This window comes from Solanum verrucosum, unplaced genomic scaffold (assembly GCF_900185275.1).
Source record: "Solanum verrucosum unplaced genomic scaffold, falcon-dt-bn FXZP01000189.1, whole genome shotgun sequence".
Taxonomy (NCBI): Eukaryota; Viridiplantae; Streptophyta; class Magnoliopsida; order Solanales; family Solanaceae; genus Solanum; species Solanum verrucosum.
In genome coordinates this window covers 988,822-1,015,018 of record NW_026020814.1, presented here as the reverse complement: position 1 = coordinate 1,015,018, position 26,197 = coordinate 988,822, and the positions used below count along the sequence as shown (strand labels likewise).

The 26,197-nt window shown below is 33.9% G+C and overlaps 2 protein-coding genes across 2 annotated transcripts in view; both read right to left on the bottom strand.

Moving 5' to 3' along the window:
• LOC125813291 (heavy metal-associated isoprenylated plant protein 39) overlaps positions 1-26,197 on the bottom strand; it is a 246,590-nt gene that overhangs the window by 119,345 nt on the left and 101,048 nt on the right. The window lies entirely within an intron of this gene.
• Positions 17,493-20,545, bottom strand: LOC125813290 (uncharacterized). The gene is made up of 4 exons (XM_049492787.1): positions 20,462-20,545; positions 20,278-20,386; positions 19,811-19,996; positions 17,493-17,542 (listed from the first exon to the last, which is right to left on the bottom strand). Exons 1-4 carry the CDS (start codon positions 20,543-20,545, stop codon positions 17,493-17,495), a joined length of 429 nt encoding a protein of 142 aa, XP_049348744.1.

The window sequence follows — 26,197 nt, the reverse complement described above, 5'->3', positions numbered from 1 at the left end:
GAATTTTCTTGCCCAATTTGAGAAATCTGTTGAAATATCAAAATTTGACTTCGATAGGCTTGTCATAATTGATGAGGTTGATTCCAAGACAAATGTTCATCTATACGCTACAAATTTAAGTAGTAAGATGCAGCCAGCAACTTATGTACTTGCTGTCATATTACATGAGTGGAAGGTATTAAAGTTACGAAATATATATAAGGTGAAGCTTCAAGTTGTGCACCTTACTGGTTACACAATTTATGATGCCATTGAGAGGGTAGATTTGGTTGTGCTTTATAGATTACATGTCACGCACCAAGCCTACAGCTGTGAGGGACTGACACTCGAGAACCATTGCTGGCCCCAAGCGAACCCTTAGCCTGACTTACTTACTCAGCGGAAGACTTTACTCAAGATAAATTACTTTAAAAGAAAAACTAAACTGCTCAATAAATAACTTAGAATGTAATAAATAACATTCACTGCCAAAATGGCAACTCAAGTCTCAACTTAACTGAAAAGGGAAAGTAAAGACTCATGAACTAACATCACTAACTCTGTCTATGAAGCCTCTAAACAACTGAGATGGACATCGAGACAAGACCCACGACATCCTAATGAACTAAAATACTGAAAGCAATAAAAAAGATCCTCCAGAAAGCTAAGAGGCTTACCAACTAACTTTGAGTGATCAACTAGGCGCTGGATGCTGATCCTGGTTTCCTGCGTCTACATCATAATAAGATGGAGGCCAATTGGCTTCAGTACATTAAATGTACGAGTATGCGAGTTGAAATGCTAAACATAACTTAAGCTTGAAAAGAATTTGAAAGAAATACTTACCTTGGCTTTACTCAACTCCTGAATAACTTAACTCAATATAAAGCAATAAAACACATGCAATATACAAAAAACCTTTAAAACAGTAAAAACAACTTAGTTCGTTAAAGAAAATGCAATAACAAACTCAATTTTACTCATATAATAAAGTAATATAGTTTTTGTAGGAGTTTCTCTAACCGACAACCACCACTATGAGCCTAAGTGGTGATACATCGTCTTGCCCACACTGCCAGAACTGTCATATACTTTGCCGTCATATAGAACGCCTTAACTAAGTAGATCCACTACTCTATGCTAAAAACATCTTAAGGAGTCATCTAAAAAGTATGATCCTTTACTACCCATGATGACTACATGGTTTATGGAGACTTGAGTTAATATGAACTCGCATCCCCATATCGGTGCTCAATACTACTCCCAAAATATACTTAGCTCATATGTTTTTAAAACAATTTCTTTCTTTGGTTTGAGATAATTACTCAAAAACTTAGCTTAAAAGCTCTCTTAGAAATCTAGTTTCCTTTCTTGCTCAAATGTGAACATATTTTAACTCTTGGGAATACTTAGTTCCCGTATAATCTTTGAAGAATGGACTTTACTCTTACTCTTTACTGAAAACTAGCTCAAAGGCTCTTTTGGAAATCAAGATTTCCTTTCTTCTTTAAAGGTGAAAACATTTACTCTTTGGGAATACATAGTCCCAATATACTCTTTTGAAGAAATGAATTTTCAAACCTTACTCTTTACTCAACTCAAAACTCAAGTCTTAAAGCAAAGTGAAAACATTTGTAAAAGACTTTTGGAAAACTTTATGAACTTCTCTTAACTTGACTCTTGACTTAACTCTTAACTTTCCTTGAATTGAATTATAGATTCAAGGATTGTGATTTGTGATAGGAAAGATCTCATGATGTTTAGGAATAATTTTAGATAGCTAAACATAAGAAATGATCAAGAAATCACTGCCTGTAAACTAGTCCGCGACGTGGAGGTGTATTTAAATATTTGGTCGCGAAATAAATTTTGAGGCAAAGAGGTCCGTGACCTCTCCGCGACGTGAAGAGAAAGTTACACTTCTGAGGAACAGGTCCGTGACGCGGACCTGGTACCCTGTTTCTGCCCGACTTGTTCCTTTTTCATTTTCTAACCCCAATTCGTCTAAACTTGGTTCTTTTTCTCAAATTCCCTTTAGAGTTAGATACCCAGTATGTATACACAAGAATCTAAGTCAAACAACTCAAGGAAACAACATTATAACCTCGAGGAACTCCTCAATATCAACCTAACTCAAGAACGAATGCCAGTTTCAAGAACACCATTCAAGATTCATCTACTTTCAACTTTCTAGAACAAACTTCGCTGAAATAAACATGATTGGCGCGTGGGTGAACGAACCCAACGCTATGAAAGACTCACATAGCTCGTAGGGATCACCCATTGACGAAATCCACAAGCCTAGCTTCAACAACTTGACGATTCCTTGCTCCTTCTCCTCTTCTTTTCTCTTCTCTCAAAACCCTAACTCAACATTGTAAAAACGTAAACTGAATCCTATCAGTTTAGACCCTAATTAATTACCAAAAAATGAAATTAAGTAATGGGGCATGGAAAAGGCAGTAATGCCCTTCTAAAATCCGGATTACACTTTTGTTAATTGAACAACCCAACTTCCAATGGGAATATCTCACTCATACAAACTCAGAATTGAGCAAACTCAGCGGCGTTGGAAATATTATTCCAAGATTTTTCCTACGATATCTGGAAACACACCTAAATCATTCTGAGCTAGGAGTTATAGTTGTTTGAAGTTGACCAAAAACTCAAACTTAACTTAACCAATTTTTCCAAATTTTTCTTATTTCCAAAAATCACTCTTTCTAATTCTAGATCTTTCTAGTTCTTTCAATTTGCGAGATGTTACATTACATTATAGCTTAATTGCAATGGAGAGACACAAGGAAGAAGGAGCTTCTAAAATTGTTCGTCGGTATTTGAAGTTGGACAATTTTAGCTTTGACAGGTTGGAGTATGTTAAGAAGTATCATTTGCATCATATATCAATTGATAGAAAAGGAATTAATGTTAAAAACGAATGGAGCGAGGACATTGCAGAATTTGTTAGCTATATCAATGAGTTTCTGTTAGTTAATGTCACTTGTTCCTTGTGTTTCTGCCAATAACGTTTCTAAGATCAAAATCATGATATATGGAAGTTTGAATGACATCATTAGGTGGTTTACTCTTTTGGACACATCTCAAATTATTACACATATTTGCCATGCTATCTTGTACAAAGTGATGAAGGTTCAGAAGCTAAGCAAGAGTGATAGAGTTAATTCTGCAATCCTCAAAGCTGCCAACAAAATCATCATATTATTCCTAATGGTTTTCACCTGTAGCAGCCAAGGCAATTATAATACTCCAAGCTGCCAAATGAAGTTTCCTCACATGAACCTTGAGGACAAGGTTCTTTTTGAGGGTGAGAGTATTGTTGTGAACCAAATTGACCCAGTAAGGGCCTACGGGCTATTAGAGTGCTTTATTTGGGATCCAGACCCATTTACACTTTGTTAAAAAGGACTAGGAGTTAGAAGAACGGTTATGAAAATTATGTCTAAGCTTTGGCTTTCAGTTATCTCTCATCCCCTTTCTATGTTCTAGTAGCTCATCTCCTTTGAGTAACCTTCTTCTATGTTAATCTCTCCTTAGTTAGCATGTTATTACTTTGTTGAGCGTATTATACGTTGTAACTTGTATTCAGTGATAACAATATATATCAGTGTTTGTATTGGAAATCGGGTTTGTTTCAGTTAGTTTAATGAGTTAGCTAGCAATGTGTAAAACGAAAATTAAGTTAGCATGAAGTAGTAGACAAAGGCGGAGTTAGGTAGAGATTTATGGATTCGAACGAACCCAATAACTTTTATGTAATTCTATATTTGTATTAGAAAATTAAATAAATATATATCTATGTTAAATTGTAAGTCTCTAACAAAATTGAGTGATGACTTAGTGATAAAGAATAGTTTTGGAAATGCTTTCCACACTATAATTGTGGATTCAAACCCTACTATCAATAAAAAGTTTCTTTTTAAAAAAAAAGAAAATTTGAAACCCCCAAACTCCTAATCCTGGCACCGGCCTCTGGACTATAAAATACTTTTGCCCCCTCAATTCCGAGCATACTTAATTCTCTAGTCCCTTTTTTTTCTCTCAAAGATAAAATTCTCTAGAGTAATTAAGTACTAGGGGTGGGCATGCTATGGTATATACCGAAATCAACAAATTTTATACCGCGGTATGAATATTATGGTATTTGGTATGGTATTTGAAATGACTTTTAGAATTTTTTGGTATTCGATACGGTATTTGATATTTGTAAAATAAATATCGAAATACCGTATATCATACCAAAATTTTATAATAATATATAAAATTAATCATTCACTAATATGTAGACCCTAACTTGACATAGTGATATATGTCAAGTTAGAGCTACACGTTAGTGAATGATTTTTGTGGTGTAGAATTATATAGGGCTATGCATAATTTTAGATAAGTTCAGCTTTTGAGTATCAACTTAATTATTTTTTTCCAAGGTTAGAGGTGGGTGTTTGGCTATATTTTCGTACATTCGTTAGGTTGATTACTTTAACCCAATGCAACAATAGTATCTGTAATAATTAGGATTTTATTAATGTTATGGTGAAATCTGATTCACTATTAATCGTCATTAATATAAACAATGGTATTATGAAAAAAAAATCTTGACAAATTGACCATGTCATTGACCAGATAAGGATGAGCACCATAGGGGTCAATTTTGGTTAAAAGTAAATTAATCTAATTTAATTTTTTACAAGACGTAATTCGATTAAGTTAACATTAATTTGTCGGATTAAAGGGTCAATATCTTTTTTATAATTTGTTACAAGTGTCCAATAACTTAAGGTTGACTGATTATCTTCTAATTAAACACAAATAATGAAAGAAACATTGATAATAACTTCACAATTGTTAAAAAGAAATAAATAAAGAACTTGTATTAAAAACAAGCGATTTATTATATTAGAAAACCATATAGCATATCTTTTACATTATTCCAAGCAAACCTTTTGGAATAAGAACCAGGAAAATTATGACCTCCAAAATAAAATCCATCATCTTGTACTTCCCAAAAACATTCAAAATTGTTTTCACTTATTTTTCCACAATCATGAGAAATGTCTTTGTTGAAAACATCAAAAAATTGGTTTTTAGAACCCCACCAATAGTGACAATAGTAACGAGTAGTATCAACGTCATTTCCACGGAGTGAAAGACTTAATCTTCACCCACTTCCAATTTTTTTTTCTCGAGAGTAGCATCTTTAGATTCACATTGAACAGAAAGAGGAACATCGTTATTTGAAAGAGAGTTGATGATGTGAATTGTATATTCAGTTACAAATGCAGATGCAAAATTTACTGCCTCAATAAAAATGATCAATATGAATATTGAAAGTACTATGGATTTGGTCATGGTGGAACTCATATATTTTGTCTTATGAATCACTACATGTTTTCTTCTAACTATTTGCCTTTATATAGAGATATTTATTTAATTTAATAATTTTGCTAATCTTAAATGTGGTCTTCCTTTTTTAGTTGTAAAGCAGGACATTTCAAGTGACAATTTATTTGACTTATTTTTAAAGCTAAATTGATTTTTTTTTAATTTAATATTTAAAATAATACATTAGATATATTATTTTTGAAAAAATCATGTGAAAAGAACTATAAATTACATTTTTTTTTCATATCAATATGATAAAAAATATTTTTTAAAATATTAGTCAAGGTCATATTGTTTGACTCTTTAAAAAGAATTTGTGACAAGTCAAAAGAAATGAAAGAAGTAATACATATGTATATTAGTTAGTCAAAATCATATTGTTTGACTCTTAAAAAGGAATATATATATATATATATATAGTCAAAATCATATTGTTTGACTCTAAAAGAAGAAATTGTGACAAGTAAAAAAAAAACTAAGAAGACAACCTTGTCAGGAACTTGTTCATAATTTGAATAGAAAAAATGTGAATGGAAATGTTGTCTCCAAATTTGATATGGCTAAAGCCTTTGACAGGGTTGCTTGGGATTTCTTATGCTTGGTTATGAGACACTTGGGTTTCTCAGAGTCCTGGATTGATATGATTGTTAGATTAATCTCTAACAATTGGTATTTTATCATTATCCTTTGACGCTTTTTTTGCTGTATATCTCCTCCATCCTTCGGAGGTGGAGGAAAGGGTACTCTAATTTTAATATATAGTAGGAACTCAGAACGCTATAAGGTGGGAGATCAAGAATTACCACGATAAAAAAAGAAATAATTTCTTTAAATCTTCTAGAGGTCTTAAGCAGGGTGATCCTTTGTCCCCTTCCCTATTTATTATGGGAGCAGAATTGCTTACTACTTTAATAGGTCTAATTCAAGTATTTCTCATAAACGCATAATTAATAACCATGGTATTTTACTATTTAACAAATAGTAATTCAAACATAGTAATACATCATGAAGAAGTTTTGGAAATTACATGCAACATATTAGTTCCCCAATTTTTTGAATGTCTAAAATTTTCACTCGTAAATAATGAAATGAACTTCAAAAATTAAGTAAATAAAGAGAATTAGTAAATTAAAATTTGAACGACGATGGATTCATAATTCAAGAGTGAAGTTTATTATTTAGAATGTCCCTTAACTAATAGAAATTATGCAAATCAATTTACTTGGTTTTGTAACAAAAAATGTGTTTTGTTTATGGGCAAGACCCATTTATTGAATAAAAATAGGGTTAAATCACAATTGACTTGGGTCCAAAAGTGACCCGAGCCCAAGACAAAAAGGCATCAGCAACAAGCTGAAACGATAAAAAAAATGGAAATGAATTGTCCGAACCAAGCGAATCTCCTATTAGCTCCATTTGGTTGTTCATGGAGCTACCAGAGGTCCTTTCATCGAATCAAACATGACAAAACTCCATTAATCTTGAGTGGTATCTATTTGAGTGCTCAAAAATCTCACAAGCTACATGAATTAGATTAGGTGAAGACTTCCTTCAGTTCCACAACGTTGTCATCTTCATTTATCAAGGTAAAAGACCTAATCACCTTGTACATCACCTGAATCAACCTTAATCAAAAGAAATAACCTAATCCATCCTTAAATCGTGCAGATTGAGCTCAAGAGAACTGATACCACTGCATCTTAGTTCGGGATATCATAAGTATTTTTCTCAATCTTGATCTATATACGCTTGAGTTACAACATACTATACTCTATGGAGAGTAACTGTTTCCTTTTTTTTGTCACGTAACCCTTTAATGAGTATTTGTTTGTCCTGTTAATAGTAGTCTTTTAACTTGATCCATGATTTCTGTTTCAACATTTCTTTATTCTGATCTTTGATTATCCTTGCTTGTCTGCTTTAATTATTGTTCTTGCTTGTATTGTCATATCTTCATTAGAGAGAAATTGCATTACAGTACATGCAATATCATAAATAAGGTTAGTTAAAAAATCAGCCAAGTTGTTGCCTTTCCTGAACTTGTGTAATACCACCACCTCTCTCTCCTTTGGGATTCCTTGAATGCATCATATATTCATTGAACGTTACTTTATTTTAACAATTTTATACACAAAATCGTGTTTTTAATGAAAAAGTCAGCATGTTATTGTCATTTCACACAATAACTAACTCCTTGTTTCCAAAATTCAAATCCACCATCCCAAAATATTAAATAAACATTATCGACTTTTTAGTTAAATTATTTTCGATTAATAGTATCACTTTCATTGATAAAAATATTTACAATCAAAACAGAGCAGTCTAGGACTACTACTACCTCTATCAATACAATTGCGTACTGCATATACCAATATCAAACTCTAATTACAACAAATATATCAAGGATAATAAACATTCAGAAATAGGAGTAAAGACTGACAACAAACTATACTTTTCCCATGTATATTTATGTATTTGCTGGACCACTTCCTTTAAAATTCTGCCAGTATCCAATCTTCCATATGTTGAAATATGCAATTATTTCTTTATCGTATTCTATGTGATAATCATAGAAAAATAATTGTCGTGACTTGGACTATTGTAGAGTTATTTTTTGCGATTGTACTCACCCAATGCACCTCATAATTCCAATCTAGAATAGGCCTTAGAAATCCTAACCAAACACACAACCTGGACCATATAAATTTGATTTTACCAATAAATTTGCATAGTAAATATCCTGATTTGATCAACTACACCCTACCAACATAAGAAAGCAATGTTAGACCAACAAGTTATCTTGGCAGTAATCTTATTAATCAAGGCATTCTCCCTTCATAAAATAAATTTTATTTAAAAAAATAATTTAAAAAATATTGAGGCTTAAACCAAATATCCGAAATCATTTTTTTAATATACATTTTTTTGAGGTCAGTTTTTTAAAAATATTTTTTTTGTCCTTTTTAAGTAGTGAAAGCTCTTTGTGTTCCGTCCTATTGATGCTTTTTACCCTTTTCTTCATTCGTTTGTGGATTGTAGGTGATTGAAATTATTAAGTAATTTTTTTTTTTTTTAAAGCAAAGATCTAAAAGTAACAGAGTAACTTATACACGATTGAAGTTTATGAGATGTGTCCTAGCTGCTATACATCAAACAAAATTAAAATTTATAATATATACCCATATAAAATGTGACCTAATTGAAGTTTGAATATTTCTAGTTATTCCCTTTGTTTAGACTAGTTAATATTGGTGGTGTTATAAACTAAAAGTAGAACTCCAAAAAAAAAAACAACAGATCTAATAAACTTATATATGATTAAAGTGTACAAAATATGTCATTTTTCCTGTACGTCTTTTAAAATTAAATTCATCATACATACCCATGTGAAAAAGTGACCGCATTGACATTCATCTAGCCCGTAAACTCTTAATTCACCATGGCAAAATTCTTCATAATCTTCAATGTTTGTATTCAATAATCTTTTTCAACATGATTTTAGATTATGGTGTGATTTAGAAGAATTAGCTATGGTGAATTAGAGTTTACAATCTTGATGAATGTCGAGCTTAAAAAACTAAGCCTTGTAAATAAATAATGCTAAACAATTGTCAAGACAAAGCCTTATATAGAGAAGTTTTAACCACAACCTTTTGTAGATAATAAATTTGAAATCTGGTGAAATAAATGAACAAATCAATTAGTCTCACAATATTTATTAAGTCAATAAATTCGCATATTAAACCACTTACAATGGGAAATTAATTATATTAAAAGATTATAATTTATTGAGGTGACATAATTTTGTTCTTATCTCGATTCTTGATAGATTTATTAGTCTGACTACAGATAATTTGATATTGATTAACCTTAAATTTTGAATTTCATGGTAGATTTTTTAATTGAGATTTTTTCTTCTCAATTATCGTCATCAAAACTAATAATATTACGTCACATAATTTTAAATACAAATAGCCTAAAAGACATCTTACTTATTCCCTTTTAACATCATGACCCTCAAACATTATGAGGTTTCATTCAAACACCTAAATTCATTTAGAACATTACCAATCTTCGAGGTCGGTTCCTTCGATTAATTTACTTTTTATGAAAAACAAATACCAACCTTAGGAGGTTCACTAATTACTATAATATAATTGCAGAATTATTTTTTGACCTCGAAAGGTTTGTTTTGTATTTTTTTCAATTTTATGTTTAAAATATAATTTAAAAACTTTTGTAGTCGAAAACTGATCTCATGATATCGATTTTTTTCAACTTTCTAAAGTTGAATTTTAGAGTTTTTTCACTAGTCACTAATGCTGACAATGTAAAAGGATTACAAAATTAGGAAGGACACAAACACAAAATTAATGATAATGAGGAGATTAATGCCAACAAGAGCAAGGAACTTACAATTATTACTAATTAGAAGCAAGGTGAAGGACCACAAGAGGACAATATTACCAGACTCGAGGAGCATTATAGAGGCGGAATTAGACTTGTGATTTTTGGGTCTCAGAAAAGTAATCTAAGATAAAAATTTCGACGCAGAGCAAGACAATTCTTAATATTTACTAGCAAATTTGTGTGCATAATTTAGACTTATATTGTTGGTGTAGTGACTTATATTGTTGGTGTAGTTCTTAGTTACAAGAGGTTTAGGATTCTAATCTATTTATTCACAATTTCTTTTACAATAAATTTGCTACTTGCATGATAAAAAAAGTTTTAAGAATATACAACCATTTGCATCCTTAAGGCAGTAAACTTGAGCTTTAACCATTTGCACAATAAGGTTCATTTCTAATACTCTCATCGTTTAGTTGTTACGTTGCAGTTTTCAAAAGTTAGTTTGACTAACTTTCAAAACTAAATTAATTATATTAAATTGATATATACACTAAAGATTTAATTATTCAAAAACTATATGAAAAATACAATATATTACAAATTTTTTTCATGATCAATATGATGAAAAAATACTTATTCAAATGTTAGTAAAACTTTTTATCATTGACTCTTAAAAGGAAATCATGATTATTAAAAACGAATAGAAGGAGCAATACATAATACAGAATATATTAATTATGAATTGATGTTGTTGTTATCTATATTTATTGTTGGGTTTAGCAAGGTGTGAATGGGAAATAAAAAGAGAAAATGGAAAGTGGAAGAACCAATGAAAGTGGAGGAGCCAATTTTGGAGGGAAAATGAAAAGTCATCATTGCAAAAGTGCAAATGAAAGGTCATTTTTACCATATCGGTAGAAGAAAGGAAATTGTTGTCCTTATATTAGGAAACACTTCCTTTAGTTCTTAAAGGGTTAAGAAGGAGGTGCCCCCTCGCGCCGTCGTCGTCGCTCGCTGGGCCTCGGCTTCGGCTTCGGCTTCGGCTTCGGAATTTGGCGCAACTGAATTTATTTGAAATTCACGTGTAACGGTAATCCTTCCAAAAAGTCGTTACTTTTCCCAAACTGTAATCCTTCCGAAAAGTCGTTACTTTTTCCAAAGGACACAATGTTCTGGAAAAAACGGGTCTGAACAGATTTTCTGAACAGACGCGTTCCTTGCTGCAAATGACTATAAATAAGAGGTCTTTTTCGTTTTTTCAAACACTGAAAATTTTCCCCTCTGCATACATTTTTTTACATATATAAAATTGTCGATCGACTGAGTCTGTGTGTGCTCTTGTTGCTGTTCTTGCGTTCGCTGAAGTTATTGAAGTTTGAGGTACCGCTACCTCTTTAACAGGTTAATCCGTTTTATCTTGGGAGGAATTAATCTGCAACCTCGAGTACAGTGAGGGGATTAAATTTCTTAAGGAAACACAGTGGTTTCTGGGGACTCAGATTAAAAATCATTCTGTCAATTTCATTTTTTTTTTTTTTTTTTTCTGTTTCTGTATTTTTGACTAACCTGAATACAGGAGATAACAATCTTAAGAAATTTAATAGTTTCTGTATTTGAGGTTTCTGGAGATTAAAACCTTTATGGTTTTCTACTCTGTTTGAATTTTTAAAATTCATTCGGTTAACGATTAAAAGAACATAAAAACTTTATCGTTAAATCAGAAACAGTCTGTGTAAGGATTTAGTCTTTACTGGTAGTATTTCACATACTAAATTGTCTGCCATTTGTGACAGAAAAATGACTAATTCAAGTCAAGTAAATGTTGGAACAGTAAGTGCTGCAACAACATCGGTTGCACACAATCGTTCAAATGCTGCCCTAGCACTGACTGAGAAACCTGCAAAGTTTTCTGGAGTCGACTTCAAGAGATGGCAGCAAAAAATGTTCCTCTATCTGACTACGTTGAGTCTGCAGAGGTTCATTAATGAGAACGTTCCCGTTATGTCGGATGAAACTCCACCTGAAGAACGATTCTTGGTAACAAAAGCATGGACACATCTGATTTTTGTGTAAAAATTATATTCTGAGTGGCCTGCAGGATGATCTGTACAATGTGTACAGTAATGTCAAAACCTTAAAAGAACTCTGGGATGCTTTAGAAAAGAAGTACAAAACAGAGGATGCCGGAATGAAGAAGTTTATTGTGGCAAAGTTTCTGGACTATAAGATGATAGACAGTAAGACTGTCGTCACCCAAGTTCAAGAATTGTAGGTCATAATCCATGATCTCCTTGCTGAAGGTATAAATTTATTTAATACCTATGTTGGAAATATTAAGTTTATTCTTAATACTTACATAATCTTTAATATAGGATTGGTTGTGAATTATGCTTTTCAAGTGGCTGCAATTATTGAGAAGTTACCTCCATTGTGGAAGGACTTCAAAAACTACTTGAAACATAAACGCAAGAAGATGACTGTTGAAGATCTTATGGTAAGGCTGAGAATCGAAGAAGACAACAAGGCCGCAGAAAAGAGGTCGCGTGGTAATTCAACAATATCTGGAGTAAATATTGTTGAAGAAGATCCCACAAAATCAAAGAAAAGAAAGAAAGCATCTGGTCCAAAGAGCAATCCTCCTAAGAAGAAATTCAATGGAAGTTGCTTCAACTGTGGCAAACGTGGTCATAAGGCTACTGAATGTAGGGGTCCCAAGAAGGACAAGAAGAAGGATCAAGCAAATTTGGCTGAATCCAAATGAGAGATGGACGATCTTTGTGCAATGCTTTCAGAATGCAACTTGGTTGGAAATCCAAGAGAATGGTGGATAGATTCTGGTGCCTCATGCCATGTTTGTGCCAACAAAGAATTATTTTCATCATATACTCCAGCACCTACAGACGAGAAGTTGTTTATGGCAAATTCTGCTGTTGCAAAGGTGGAACGAACTGGCAAGATCCTCCTAAAGATGACATCAGGCAAGGTGGTGACTTTTTACAGGGTCTCGTATGTTCCGGAATTGCGAAAGAACCTAGTTTCTATACCAGTTCTGACTAAGAATGGATTCAAATGTGTATTTGTTTCTGATAAAGTTGTAGTAAGTAAGAATGAGATGTATGTAGGAAAAGGTTACCTCACTGAGGGCCTTTTTAAACTCAATGTAATTGCAGTTGATATGAATAAAGATTCTACTTCTTCTTACTTGCTTGAGTCTAAATGTTTATGACATGAACGTTTGGGACACGTTAATAACAAAACCTTGCGAAAACTAATTAACTTAAATGTTTAGCCTAAATTTGAGTGCAATAAATCAAAATGTAAAGTTTGCGTTGAATCTAAGTATGCTAAGCATCCTTATAAATCTGTTGCAAGGAATTCATATCCTTTAGAACTAATTCACACTGACATTTGTGACATGAAGTCAACACCAACACGTGGTGGGAAAAAGTATTTCATAACTTTTATTGACGATTGCACTAGATATTTTTATGTCTATTTGCTAAATTGTAAGGATGAAGCAATAGATGCATTTATGCAATATAAAACTGAAGTTGAAAATCAGTAGGATAGAAAGATCAAAATGATTAGAAGTGATAGAGGTGAAGAATATGAATCCCCATTTGCAGCAATATGTTTGGAAAATGGAATAATCCATCAAGCTACTGCTCCTTACTCTCCACAATCTAATGGAATTGCAGAAAGAAAAAACTGAACTTTAAAGGAAATGATGAATGCCTTACTTATAAGTTCAGGTTTACCACAAAACTTGTGGAGGGAGGCTATTCTTACAGCAAATCGAATACTCAATAGAGTGCCTCATACGAAGACACATGTTATTCCATATGAGAAATGGAAAGGTATAAAACCCAACTTGAAATATTTCAAAGTGTGGGGGTATCTTGACAAGGTCCAGGTTCCTATACCTAAGAGGGTGAAAATAGGGCCTAAGACTGTGGATTGTGTATTCATTGGATATGCCACAAATAGTAAGACATGTCGATTTTTGGTTCATAAGTCTGAACATCCGGCTATTCATGATAATACGGTAATGGAATCAGATAATGCTGAATTTTTTGAACATATCTATCCGTATAAAAATAGACTTGACTCATCTAGTGGAGGGTCTAAACAACCTCGAGAAGAACCAAAAGAGAATGAAACCAATGAAGAGAGTCCAAGGCGCAGTAAACGTCAAAGGACAGCTACTTCATTTGGATATGATTTTGTAACATTCCTTCTTGAAAGTGAGCCTCAAACATTCAAGGAAGCGATGTTGTCTAGCGACTCAACCTCTTGGAAGGAGGCTGTCAATAGTGAGATTGAATCAATCTTAATCAATCATACCTGGGAGTTGGTTGATCTTCTTCCAGGGAACAAACTTTTAGGTTCTAAATGGATCTTCAAAAAGAAGATGAAAGATGATGGAACTATTGACAAACATAAAGCAAGACTTGTTGTCAAAGACTTTAGACAGAAAGAAGGTCTTGATTATTTTGACACATACTCGTCGGTGACTAGGATTACATCAATTCGGATGTTAATTGCCCTAGCTGCAATATACGGTCTTGAAATCCATCAAATGGATGTGAAAACCGCATTCTTAAATGTAGAGTTGGAGGAAGAAATCTACATGGAACAGCTTGAGGGTTTCGTAGTTCCCGGCAAAGAAAAAAAAGTATGCAAACTTGTTAAGTCACTTTATGGACTAAAACAAACACCGAAACAATGACATGCAAAGTTTGATCAAACCATGTTGTCAAATGGATTTAAGATCAATGAGTGTGATAAATGTGTTTACATTAAAGACACTACGGATCAGGAAGTCATTGTATGCCTATATGTGGATGACATGCTGATAATGAGCAAGGACATTGCAAATATAAAAGCTACTACGCGTATGCTTGCTAGTAAGTTTGATATGAAAGATCTAGGAGTAGCCGATTTAATATTGGGTATAAAGATTCACAAAACTCCTAACGGTATAACATTGTCTCAATCTCATTATATTCAAGAGGTACTTGAAAAGTTCAAGTATTTGAATTTCAAAAAGGCAAAGACTCCAATTGATGTGAACCTTAATCTTACTAAGAATAAAGGTGAAAGTCAGTCTCAATTGGATTACGCCAGAGTATTGGGAAGTTTGATGTATGTCATGAATTGTACACGACCAGACATAGCCTGCGCTATAAGTAAACTGAGTCGATACACAAGTAATCCCAATCAAAATCATTGGTTGGCAATGAAGAGAGTTTTGGGGTACTTAGAAGACACTCAAAACAATGCTTTGCATTACAACAAATATCCAACAGTTCTTGGAGGATATAGTGATGCAAATTGGATTACTGGGTCAACTGAAACAAAATCCACGAGTGGATATGTTTTCACTATTGGTGGATGAGCAATATCTTGGAAATCATCCAAATAAACATGTATAACTCGCTCTACAATGGAGTCAGAATTCATTGCCTTAGACAAAACAGGTGAAAAAGCTGAATGACTCCGGAATTTCTTAGAAGATATTCCGTTTTGGCCTAAACCAATGGCCCCTATATGCATACACTGCGATAGTCAAGCTGCAATAGGAAGGGCTGGAAGCGTTATGTATAACGGGAAGTCTCATCACATAAGACGAAGACATAACTCTGTTAGACAACTACTCTCTAGTGGAATTATCACAATTGACTATGTAAAGTCAAAGGATAATGTGTTGGATCCACTTACAAAAAGCCTAACTAGAGAGAGAGTTGAGAGATCATCGACGGGAATGGACTATGGCCGAGAACAAGTCATCGTGGCGATAACTCTACCTAGAAGACTGGAGATCCCAAGATCTAGGTTCAAGGAGATAAAACAAAGTCATAAATGACGGTTCAACATTGTCAAAAATTATTTTATGTCCATTCTCATGATGAGACAATGTTCAGTAACTAGTATAAAGGCATAAGGACTTTTTAATGGTTTCTAAGTTTGATACAGGGTATATCAAATAGTGTATCTACGGGATAACACAATTAAAAACCACCTATGTAAGTGTGAAGTGTAAGCCGCTTCAAAGAGAATCTGATAAGGCCAGTTCTTTAAGCACTTATTAACCGAGATGTGTTCATGGCTGAAACGAACAAAATAATGAGACCAAAAACAGTTCAAGGGTTGATTGTGTGACTTATGTTGTCTAGGTATACACTAAAGTTCGACGGTTCAAAGATATCAAATCTACCGATTGATCGAGTATATCCGATATATGTTCACTACGGAAAGTTTAAAGGAAAACCTACTTATCCAGATGCGATTAACCCTTACTTACGAGACACACAAGTTTTTCATGCATATGTTTTAACAATAGCTATTCCCCATTCATGTGGGGGATTGTTGGGTTTAGCAAGGTGTGAATGAGAAATAAAAAGAGAAAATGGAAAGTGGAAGAACCAATGAAAGTGGGGGAACCAATTTTGGAGGGAAAATGAACAGTCATCATTGAAAAAGTGCAAATGAAAGGTCATTTTTACCATATCGGTAGAAGAAAGGAAATTGTTGTCCTTATATTAGGAAACACTTCCTTTAGTTCTTAAAGGGTTAAGAAGAAGGTGCCCCCTCGTGCCGTCTACGTCGCTCGCTCGGCCTCGGCCTCGGCTTCAGCTTCTAATTTGGATTTGGATTTGGCAAATGATGTGATTGATTGATAATATTTTTGGACAAAATTTATTTAATCAATCTTGTTAAATCATTTCCTTTCTCTTATAAATTAATTCAGAATGTTAATTAAATAACATAATTAATTTGGCGCAACTGAATTTATTTGAAATTCACGTGTAACGATAATCTTTCCAAAAAGTCGTTTCTTTTCCCAAACGGTAATCCTTCCGAAAAGTCGTTACTTTTCCCAAAGGACACAATGTTCTGGAAAAAACGGGTCTGAACAGACACTACTAGAAATATGATCTACTGCCACGGTTAACTTACTGTTGCAATAGGCTTCTCTACCGTCGCTATAGCTCTAACGCCACGGTTTATCCAACCGCTACAGCAGTTGGCGTTGCATTAGTTCTATTGGGACGGTTTTGTCCGACGGTTATTCCAATTGTAGCAGTAGATGCCCCTATTGCGACGGTTTACAGATTAATAAATTGCCAACGGTTAAAGTTCTATTGGTACGGTTATGAACCGTCGGAATTAAGTTTTATGCCACATTTATTTACAATCCATTGCCAACGGTTAACACCCCTATTGGTACGGTTTTTTACCGTCTCGATAGAGTTTTATGCGACAGTTCTTTGTAGGTTGTTGCTACAATTATTTTTACAACAATTTCATTTTATTGCAACGGTTGTTATATGGTAATGCATCAATTTTAAACTATTATAATTGTTGCTCAATGTCTATTGGTACAGTTATTACGGGGTAATGCAATAATTCTTTACTTTTTGCAACAATTAATATATACATATTGCAACGATTAATATTAGGCTATCCCAACATATATACTATTGGTTCCACATATATTATTAATTTAGCCATTGCAATACTTTGATACATAAAATACACATAAAAAGATCATGCGAAGAAGTTATATTTCATTACCAAAATTATAATCTAAGATCCATGGTTGGGTACATAATATCGATAAAAGCAAAATATATAAACATTTTTCAACCATTCAAAAAGTGTGAAATTAATGTACAGATGCACCACACGGTTTTCAATTTTCAAAAATAACAGATTTCCAGAACATAGGTAAAGTTAACATCAACTCAATTCAGCTCCTATGTCAAGTCTTCAGTACTACTTTCATCTCCTTCTTCAATATCATCACCTACATACAATTAATGAAAATACAAAATAATTTAGCAATTTTGTTGCAAAAGTTCAATGACTTCAATGATATATTTTAAAGTTATCACTCTATATCTACAACAAGCATATAAATTCAATAAGCTTCAAATGACATTAAAAAATAGTATAGTTGCAGAAGATATTTGCCTACTTCTTCTGGGAATTATTCCATCACTCCTAGTTCAATTCAACAATTACTCAAAACTAATATATTCCTCACTATTAAAGTCTTAATTTATTTACAACAAGAAGAATAATGACTAACAGTAAAGCTATTTTCTAACTAACAGAAGAATAATGACCCAACTGCAAGAGCAATCAGAACAGTCCACATACAGGAGAAACGTTGGGTTCAAATTGGAGTATGTAGAACTTGTTATGCATGGTGAATCCCCCGTAATTGAGATTGAATTAGAGGATATTAGTTCAGAAATTGCCAATTGGAAGACTGCAGTAGTGTGTTATGTGTTGGGATCCCATCCCCCATTTGAAGTGCTGAAAGGATTCATACACAGGCCTTGGTCCAAGCTAGGAATTAACAAAATGGCGATGCTCAAGAATGGTATTGTTATAGTTCGATTTGACACTGACGTAGGGAAGCAAGAGGTGTTGCAAGGTGGCATATACCACTTTGACAACAAACCATTTATAGTGAAGGCATGGAATCCTGATATGGAATTTACGAGGGAAGAACTACGCATTGTACCTATTTGGATCAAGCTTCCTGGTCTTGATTTTAAGTACTGGAGTCCGAAAGGACTTAGTAAGATTGGTAGTTTGGTTGGGAAACCTCTAATGGTGGACCATAATACTGAAAGAAAAGTAGGACTGAACTTTGCGAGGCTGCTAGTTGAAGTTGAAATGGACACAATGCTGCCAGAGGTGATCCTGTTCAGGTCGGAGAAGGGTAATTTGATAGAGCAGAAGTTGTTGTATGATTGGAAGCCAACGTTGTGTAAGGTTTGTGATAAATATGGCCATTCAGAAGTGAACTGTAGGAAGAAGAATACAACTCCGGGCAAAAAAAGGGACGAATTAGAAGGAATGGCGACTCGAGTTGGCCAAGATATCCAACCTTCAATTAAAGGAATCATTGTTCAGGAGAAAATATCATCTCCAACAAGTGCGTTGGATCCTCATAAGGCGGACATATTAGATGAGTCTCAGAATCAGAGTGCAACTAATGTTTGGGTCACACCTCTAAAACCACTGAAGTCTCAAACTAAGCAGCCACTACATGTAGAGAGTTAAAACAATTTTCAGGTACTGAACAAAGAGGGTAAGAGTAAGAAGGCTATCAGTAACAGTGAAGGAATAGTGGGAGGCCATCCTAATCCCAACATTGGGAATGGATAGTTGTCTTTGTTGGAATGTGATGGGCTCAATGGCCCTAATAAACAAAAGGAGGTGAAACTCCTTTGTAATAATGAAAAAATTGGGCTGGTAGGGTTACTGGAAACAAAAATAAAAGTAGGGAAGATTGATTTGATAGCTCAGAGCCGTTCATTACTAATCTTGCTTCTCAATACAATGGTAGGATTTGGAAAACTTGGAGGCCGGATTACTATACAGTTACACTAATAGAGTCAACATCTCAGTTGATTACTTGCGAAGTGAGAAGTATTTCTCTGCAACAGAGATTTATCATGACAATGGTTTACGCCTATAATACAAAGTAAGGCAGGAAAGAGTTACGGGATTCTCTTATGGCTTACAACGTCGTTTGTCAATTACCTTGGATGATCCTAGGTGTATCGGCCCCTTGTTTGTTTATGGTATTTTATAGTTTACCAAAAAACATAAATGTTACAGCAGTCCAACATACATTAAAATGCTACAACGAGAAAAAAAGGGGAGATCCCCTAAAACAATAGTTTATAGAATGATGCTAGCTGATACTTAATAACTCATAGCCGACGAGGTTGATCCTAGAACATACTCAGCTAACCAAATGGCCGACAAGGCCACAATCAGAAGAAATAGGCAATAAGAAATCAACAAGACTTTACTCAATAGTCCCTTATAATATAAATGTTACAGCAGTCCATCAGACATTAAAATGGTACAACAAGAAAAAAAAAAGGACATCTCCTGAAACAGTGGTATATAGAATGATGTTAGCTGATACTTAATTACTCATAGCCGACGAGGTTGATCCTAGAAAATACTCAACTAACTAAATGGCCAACAAGGCCACAATCAGAATAAATAGCCGACAAGGCCACAATCAAAATAAATAGCGACAAACCTTGCTCGGCTGTTTGAGCAGAAGTAGCTTCTCTTGGGGAAGGAACAAACAATGCTGCTAGTATGTTAGGATCAATTAATCCTGCATGCTGAAGTTGTGCAACTACATCTGCAATAATTTCTTGTCGCATAGTTCTCCTTTGTTCTTCCATTTGTTTCTCCATTTTTTGCATCCTTTCTTGCATTTGTTGCACTACATCATTTGTTTCATTCAAAGTTGGTTCAGAATTGTCAACTTTCTTTTTCAAAGTTGTCTTTGTAACCCCCACTCCATATAGTCTTAGACGACCCGGATATTCTGGACCCATGACGGCTGAAAATGCATCAACAGACTGACCATTTGTGCTCATTTGCTTTTCAATTTCCTCCATTTCAGCTTAACAAAGCATATCCAACAAGCATTCTTGTAAATTAAAATTTAGAATAAATAATTGGTCTTAGTAAAAAAAAATATTGACAATATTCGTACAATTTTACTAGTTGTGTACTCATTCGATGCCTTGTACAAACGACCAGGTTTTCTTCTTGTTGTGACCACAAAGAGCTCCATAGCGGATACAGATTCCTTTTCTTTTTCCTAATCACATAAAAATAGATATTAGGAGTTGCTTAAATGATAGGTTAAGACTAGATAATTAATAAGAGAACACACCAATTTACTACGGATTAAAGCAAAACTCTTTTTGCCTGCTGTGTGTGGATTCATCAGCTTTTTCTGAGTATTTGTTTCAGACATTTTCTGCAAATAAATGAATCAATAATGTTAACCAAAGGCATATGGGTGCTACATAATGTACTAGATGAGGTCAATGTCTCAATATTTCTTTTTTAACAAATCCAAGTAAAGAATATGCTTTGTAAGTATGAATGTTATGAAGCTAAAACCAATCTGCAGACCTTAGTTTGATAAGTTTAAAAGCTTGATTCATAACATCATCAAACATAAATAGATTATGAGTCAAACAAGTGAAAACTTACAACCCAATCACCATAACATTATTAGAAAGCTTAGCTTACAGTTGCATAAATATGCCAACATTGAAGTCTCTCTTTAAGGTACTCATAACAATTTGTCAACTTTTTATTCAAACCAATTTAGTGAGCAAAGTAGGTTAGCACCACTTAAGATTAGTCATGAGTATGTTTTAAATCATGAGTCAAAAGCACCTAAAAACAGTTTATCCAAAATGGCACTTAGTTTAGTGAAACCTTGATGCAAATTTCAGCGATCAAACTTTACTAATAAATAAGTTCTTAAGATTTTTTCTTTTTGAGTAAAGAGTTGAACATGTGACTTTTTATCCTGTTACATTTGATCTTATCAACTTCTAACTGAAATTATTGAGTTTAAACTAAAATAAATAAGAAAAATAGTCAGGAACATAAAACTTTGGTTGTTAATCTTAGCTGTACAGTGAGATAAGCATAAAAATCTTACTCAATGAACATTCTCTAAGATTGGAGAAAAATCCTCCGTTTTAGTTGTGACTACCAAACTGGAAGAAGTAACAAGCTGCAACAATATTGCAACTGAGAAGAGAAAGTTAAAGAAAAATAAAATTGCAGCAGCAGCTATATCACAAAAGAGATCAGGAGAAGAATAAGCTGGATGTTTCAGATTCTGAACTACATTTTACCTTGAATTTCTCAGACTTCCAATATTTAAGGAGCTCTCTAAACTGACATTCTGGGATATGACCAGGATTTTTTGCCATTCGAATTTCATCATTGTCATATGGATCGTAATAATTTATCTTCAAGTCACTTCTATGCCTTCTCCAAGCCTCTCGAATTGTTACCAAAGCCCAATCTTTTGCAGCTTCAGGAATAATGTATTTCTCCTACAATTTGGTGTCATTCAGTTCGCCGATTGAAGTAAAATATTTCTACAAGAAATTAAATATTGAAAACTCCAAACCTTAGTATAATCACATAAATCCTTTTTAGTATCCATGCTCCTCCAATCAAATATATCAAATGGGCAAAGAGTCGCATTTCTTGCCAATGTACCTAGGAAGCTACTTAACTCTGTCACAACGTCCTCAGTAGGACCAGCTGGTTGATTTAGCCTATTCAATAAGATCAATTTACGCTCTTTTCATGCATGTACATTATGCATTTGCGTTTGACCTCTTTTGTTTTTACTGGAAACACCTTCAGCTATAAGAAAATATAAGAAATTAGAATTCATAGATGAATTTAGTAAGTTTCTAAGTTTATATGTTACCTTGTTCTTCAGGTTGTTCACCAGTTGGGGGAGTGACAGAGTTCATTTGCACTTGATCCTCTATAGGTTGTTGCTCAAGAGGTTGCTCACGAGGCTGTTCACGAGGCTGCTCCTCTACAGATTGTCCATTAGCTTCAGATTGTGGTGTTGCCGGTTGTTGTTCAATTAATTTAAGCAGTTGTCCTTTCTCTGACTCTATAGCTTGAAAATTTTCATTTGTTGTCAATAACCGTCGTTTTTTATTTGCCAAGAATGATAATGATCCAGGTTTAGCATATGTCTTATTTTTTGCTCTTTTGTTTCTTTTTGAAGACTCTTGTTGACTCATGACTATCCAAATCTGTGTAAAAATAAGACAGAAGAAGCCTCTTAGTGTAGAATTTTCAAATGTGAATAACAAAAACAATGAAAGTGAGAAGAACAAACAACAATAGGATCTGTACTAATATATCTATAGTACCAACATTAGCAAGAAAATATTTCAAAACAAATAAGCAGAAATCAAGCAACTAGCAGTAGCAAATAAGTAGAAATCCAAATAGAGTCCAATCGACATTCATACTTTATATGATGCAACTCAAAAAGGTATTTATTACTCACTACAAAAAAATGAAGAAGAGAATGTATTGAACAAGTTAGGAAGATCCTTTGTCAATCATCAGCCTCCATCCAATCCCAATCAGTGTCATCAAAGTCATCCTCCTCTTCTGATGTTTGCATAGTTACATCTTCTGAATGTTGTGCAAGGGCAGGTAGATCAATGATATCAACAGAGAGATCTTCTCTTGACCATCTAACATCTACATCGAGTACTCTTTCTGATGAACCAATGTTATCGTTAGTCTCTCTCCAAAATGTTTCTTCAATATTAGGACAATTCTTTTTCTCCAAATCATACAAATCCACTGAAACTTTATGTCTTGCATAATATACATTTTTCTCAATTGGGTCTTCCACATAAAAAATTTGATGCACTTGGGATGCTAGTACAAAAGGATCATTCGTGCTGCATTTTTTATTGATGTATACGCGAGTCAATCCATATTCATCAACTTCATTATGAAACCAATCACGTCTAAAAAGTACAACACTAAAGCAACCCCAATAGTCAATCTCAATGATATCCTGAATAATTCCATAATAGATAACCATTCCATCGATAAGATTTTGGTCCCTAGCGCTAGCAAAATTATCTGTTGTTGCTGACAAAGTCACTCCACTATTCTGAGTCTTGCAAGGGACATCCCGTGTCTTTGTATGAAATCTATATCCATTAATGAAATATCCAGTATATCTTTTAGCCACAAAATTAGGCCCTTTAGCTAGCCATCTTAAATGATTGGACACTTCAATATTTTTAACTTTATCCCTAAACCAATCACTGAAATCTTTACTGTGGATTTGTGCTTTTACCCATGCATTTCCTCTAGTACGATTATCAATTAAATTATTATGTTCCCTGCAAGAATGATATGCAATTTAATCAATCTAACCTTATTAATGGAATTTAAATTTAAAAGCAAATGACTATTTTATCTTACTTGATGAATGTCTCTACTTTTTCATCTCCAGTATTGAACAAAGCATATCGATGAGCTTCAAACCACTCATTATGCTCCATGTTAAAAGTCTTGCCTATCCTTTTATTCATACTTCCAATTGGATGACCTGTCTTAGGAAATAAAGGTGAAGCATCACCTTCCCCTGTTTGAATGTCCTCATCATCCTCGGTTTGATACCTACTAAATGTTGTCTTCACCATATCAGGTAGGTATCTCGAAATAAAGGTCAAACACTCTATAGCTGAAAAACCCTCTACTATTGCCCCTTCTGGATTTTATCGATTACGAAAAAGCCCCTTGAAGTCACACATAGTTCTTTCAGTAGAATACATCCAACGCAAATGAGTCGGGCCTCCAAGCTTAATTTCATCCACTAAATGGATAGGCAAATGTGTCATTATATCAAAAAAGGATGGAGGAAAAATCTTTTCAAGCTCACATTCTATATCTATGATTTCAGCCTTCAACTTATCAAGATCGCTTCTTCTTATAACCTTACTACATATGGCTCTAAAATAATTCCCCAACCTTATTAAGATCAAAGACACATTCTTGGGCAACACTTTTCTGACAGCAACCCGGATCAAGTAATGTAATATGAAATGAGCATCATGGCTTTTGTATCCTGATACTTTCATATCTTCAATTTGCACACGACTTGATATATTAGAGGCAAATCCTTTTGGTAATTTGGCATCTTTTAAAACAGTGCAAAATAACCTTTTCTCCTCTGGTTTCATAGAGAAACAAACTTTAGCCAAATGAATATTTCCAGTATCACAATCTTTTACCGGTTGAAGCTCTTTGTGTATCCCCATCTCATGCAAGTCATAGCGAGAATTTATATGATCTTTGGACTTTCCAAGTATATCCAATAAAGTCCCAAGCAAACTGTCACAAATATTTTTCTCTATGTGCATCACATCAAGATTATGCCTCAATTTGTTTGTTGCCCAATACGGCAACTCAAAAAATATGGATTTTTTTTCCATGGACCATCATTCTTTCGTTTTCTTTTCTTTTGGCCCTTTCCAAAAACATTATTGAATTCACGAAGTTCTTCAAGCCTGATAAAGGAGTAGGTGCAACTTTATGCTCCTCTTTACCATTAAAGGATTTTTTATCTCTTCTATATGGATGATCATGATGACCCAAATAACACATCTTATGACTATGTTTGAGATATTGGGAGTAAGTGTTATGATTAAAAGTGGGGCATGCCCATTTCCCTTCGGTACTCTATCCGAAAAGCATTGCCAATGCTGGAAAATCACTAATTGTCCACAATAAAGCTGCACGCATCATAAATGTTTGATTAGTTATAATATCATATGTTTCCACTCCCACTTCCCATAGTTCCTTCAACTCTGCAATCAGTGGTTGTAAGTATACATCAATATCATTTCCAGGAGACGATGGACCTAGAATAATCATTGACAACATTATATACTCCGATTTCATACAAATCCATGGTGATAAATTATAATTCATCAACATAACCGGCCATGTGCTATGGGAAATGCTCATAGTTCGAAATGGATTAAAACCATCACTTGAAAGACCCAATCTAATGTTACGAGAATCACTAGCAAAGTCAGGGTGCAAGGAATCAAAATCCTTCCAAGCTTTTCCATCAGCAGGATGTCTTAAATTTCCATCTTTGGGTCGTTCAGTATCATGCCATCTCATAGCTACAAATGTTTCAGAACACATGAATATCCTCTGAAGCCTAGGCTTTAAAGGAAAGTACCTTAAAACCTTTGCTGGAATTTTAGTGACCTTATTAGTCAAGTCATCACGAATATTCTTCCATTTAGAAGATCCACACATTGAGCACTTGTCTAACTTTGCAGTGTCATTCCAGAATAACATGCAATCGTTAGTACATGCATGAATTTTTTCATAATGAAGACCCAAATCTTTTATCACCTTTTTTGCCTTGTAGAAAGACTCAGGTATCTGAGCAAAGGGAAATGCCTCTTTTATCAAGTCTAACAAATCTGAAAAAAGCTACATTACTCAACTTGTGAATGCATTTAAACAAGTATAATCGAATGGTGAAATTCAACTTAGAAAAGTTCTTACACCTCGGATACAACTCTTGTTTCCCTTCTTCCACTAACTTAAAGAATCTCTTTGCATCTTCAGATAGTCCCTCTCTTACTCCTTCATGCCTCAAGTCATCTGCGATATTTCTAAAAGTATCTTGAAGTAGTTTATCAATACCGTCTTGCCTATCGAAATATTCATCATCGTTGGTTGGATGTGGCGTATTTCTTGAGGAAAACCCTTCTCCGTGAAAAATCCATTTGGTGTATCCATGAACAAATCCATGACAAATCAAGTGATCCTCCACCACATTTCGACAATGCCAATAACGATTAAAGCATTCTTACAAGGACATAATATTTCATCTCCTTGGGAAGCTCGTTCAAATGCCTTATCTAGGAAATCATTAACTCCATGGATATACTCATCGGTGGATCTTCGGAGATCCATCCAACTTTTATCTCCAACATCCATTAAATATCCTATGTTACATGAGTAAAACATTAAAGAAAACAATTCATTAGTACAAGCAGTATCAAGAGAACTTTAC